The sequence below is a fragment of the Carassius gibelio genome, chromosome A2, assembly GCF_023724105.1.
Source record: "Carassius gibelio isolate Cgi1373 ecotype wild population from Czech Republic chromosome A2, carGib1.2-hapl.c, whole genome shotgun sequence".
NCBI lineage: Eukaryota > Metazoa > Chordata > Actinopteri > Cypriniformes > Cyprinidae > Carassius > Carassius gibelio.
In genome coordinates, this window is record NC_068372.1 from 31,580,362 (window position 1) to 31,582,861 (window position 2,500).

The 2,500-nt window shown below is 37.0% G+C and overlaps 1 protein-coding gene across 3 annotated transcripts in view; it reads right to left on the bottom strand.

The window, feature by feature from the left end:
- The window catches only part of LOC127939230 (ras/Rap GTPase-activating protein SynGAP-like), a 25,898-nt gene that overhangs the window by 7,491 nt on the left and 15,907 nt on the right, over positions 1-2,500 (bottom strand). For all 3 annotated transcript variants that reach the window (XM_052536113.1, XM_052536112.1, XM_052536111.1), the window contains exons 6-8: positions 1,454-1,693; positions 1,021-1,356; positions 68-212 (exon numbers count right to left, since the gene is read on the bottom strand). In XM_052536113.1, the coding sequence (XP_052392073.1) occupies positions 68-212; positions 1,021-1,356; positions 1,454-1,693 (721 nt within the window). The remainder of the gene's footprint in view (positions 1-67; positions 213-1,020; positions 1,357-1,453; positions 1,694-2,500) is intronic.

A 2,500-nucleotide genomic window follows, 5' to 3' on the forward strand; every position in this document is an offset into this window, starting at 1 on the left:
CAGAGCACCGTCATCATCACCATCATCATCCTCACACACACACACAGAGACACACACACACACTCACCGATGGTGTCTCTGAGATAGCGGTGTGCGATCAGCTTCAGGAACTCCTCGATGGCTTTGGTGGCCAGTGTGTTTTCTCTGAAGATCAGATGCTCACGCTCCATGAAGCGGTCCACCTCACACATGGCCATATCAGACAGGAAGTCCTGCACACACACACACACACACACACACACACACAAACCTCTGGCTTTCACTAATACTTTGAATTCCTTTCAAATATTTTAACGTTTGTGCTTTAATTGTTTTAGTTTCAGTTATTTTAGTGCACCATGTTAAACTGAATGAAAGTGAGAACAGCTGGCATCTAGCTGAAACAAGACAGAAGTTTACAGTTATAAATATTTTATTTCCGTTAATGCTTACTTTATTTGAAGAATATTTTTATGGTTTAGTTTTACTAGAATAACCCTGTTTCCTCCATATGTTTCTAATTTTTTAATTTAATAATTTAATACCCGATAATTAACAAACACATTAATACATTTTTCCCACACTGACTGCAAACAGTTGAAAAATGTAAAACATTTTTTTAAATAATACTGACACCGAACACATTTATTTAGAAAATATATATTATAATTTAGAACATATGCATTCCAGTATAATGTTTGCTCTTATTTACAGATAAAATAATGATCAGGCATTTTTTTTAAACTAACACTAAACTAAAATCAAACCTATATAGTCAAAAAACAAAAACTAATAAAAATGCACAATTATAGTAAATCGATATATCGGCCGATATTTGCCTTTTTTGTCCGTACTGAACTGGGTGCAGGATTAGTTATAGTGTTTATTTCCTTTTATTCGCACTTTTAGCAAAGTCTATAAAATGCTATATCATTTTCCTTTTTCGTTTTTACGTAAAATGAACCAGCGACTTCCTGATTCCTAGCGACTGCTGTGCATGTGTCTTCTCCTGTGTGTGTGTGTGTGTGTGTGACCTCTGACCTTGGCCTTGCCGGTGCTCTGCAGGATGTGCACCAGCGCACAGGCCACTTCCTCCTTGCTCTTGGCGCTCAGCAGCGGCTCCAGGACGCCACACAGCGTGCGGTAGTTGTTGGTCACGTACTCGGCGAACTCCTTGTACAGCTCCATGGGCAGGATGCTCATGGTCTGGTAGCGGCTCTTGAGGCGCAGCGAGGCGTTGATGATCTTCCCGCCGCCCACACCGCTGCCCTTGGCCAGGACACTGGGCTGGATGACCGGATACCACTGCTCCACGAAGTGACGGCCCGTTATACTGGAGATGGGGATGCTGACCAGCCCCAGGTACGTGCTCTTCTCCTGCACACACACACACACACACACACAATATAGTGTCGTGAAGTTCACATCGCAGTATTATGGTATCCTGATATTCTGATACGGTTTGTGGGCACACCTTGCGTCTCTTCTTGTCCGTCTCCTTGTACAGGTGCAGTCTGAGGCTGCGGATGGCCGGCAGGTTGTTGAACTCGAAGTGTTCGCCCCAGAACACGGTGTCTGTGCGAGGCTTGCTGGTGGTGCGTGCGTACAGCATGTCGTCCAGACACAGCTCGCAGTAATAGCGCTTCTTCGGAGGAAGGTCCCGGGCCTCGATGATCCATAGCTTCAGCACGTTATCAACACGACGACTGTTATCCTGCAGACAGAGAAATATATCCAGCACATTCAATAACACACTTTCATCAGGAGTGTACGTGTGAAGAGTAGAGCAGGGATCATCGTTATCTGAAACTATTAGAACGGTTTCTGAGGACTGGAATAAAGCTGATAGAAAAAAAATATTACGTGAAGAAATTAGACATGTTGACTTGATGCTTGAATTAAAGTAAGATAAAAACTATAATTAAAAAAAAAATGAAATAAAAAAATTAACAAATAAATAGTATTATTAAAAAAAGCATGAACCAAAACAACAACAAATTTAATTAAAAGCTGAAATTAAAAATATATTTTTTTTAATAAAAAAAAAAAACTAATGTTTAAGTCAAAGCAATACAATTTCAAACTAGAAAATGATTTTTTTTTTAAACTGAAATAAAAAATTTACTCCAAATAAATAGTAAAAAAAAAAAAAAGCATGAACCAAAACTACAAAAAATTAAAATCTGAAATAAAAAAATATACATATTTTTTTTTATTTATGTTTAAGTGAAATCAATACAATATTTAACCAGAAAGTAAAAAAAAAAAAAAAAAAAAAAAAAAAAACCCTAATAAAATTAAAATCGCAAAATAGCAACATCTAAATTACTAAAAATATAGTAAAAAAAATACATATATATAAATTAAAGCTGATTCAAAATATTAATATAATTGAACTATAAATGTATAGAAATAATGGCGTAGAGCCTAAAAAAAATTAAAAAATAATAATAAAATAAACCCCTTTCTGACCGTCCTGGTTGGTCTTCTAATGTTCTGAGGCTTCACTAAAGACTCAGTT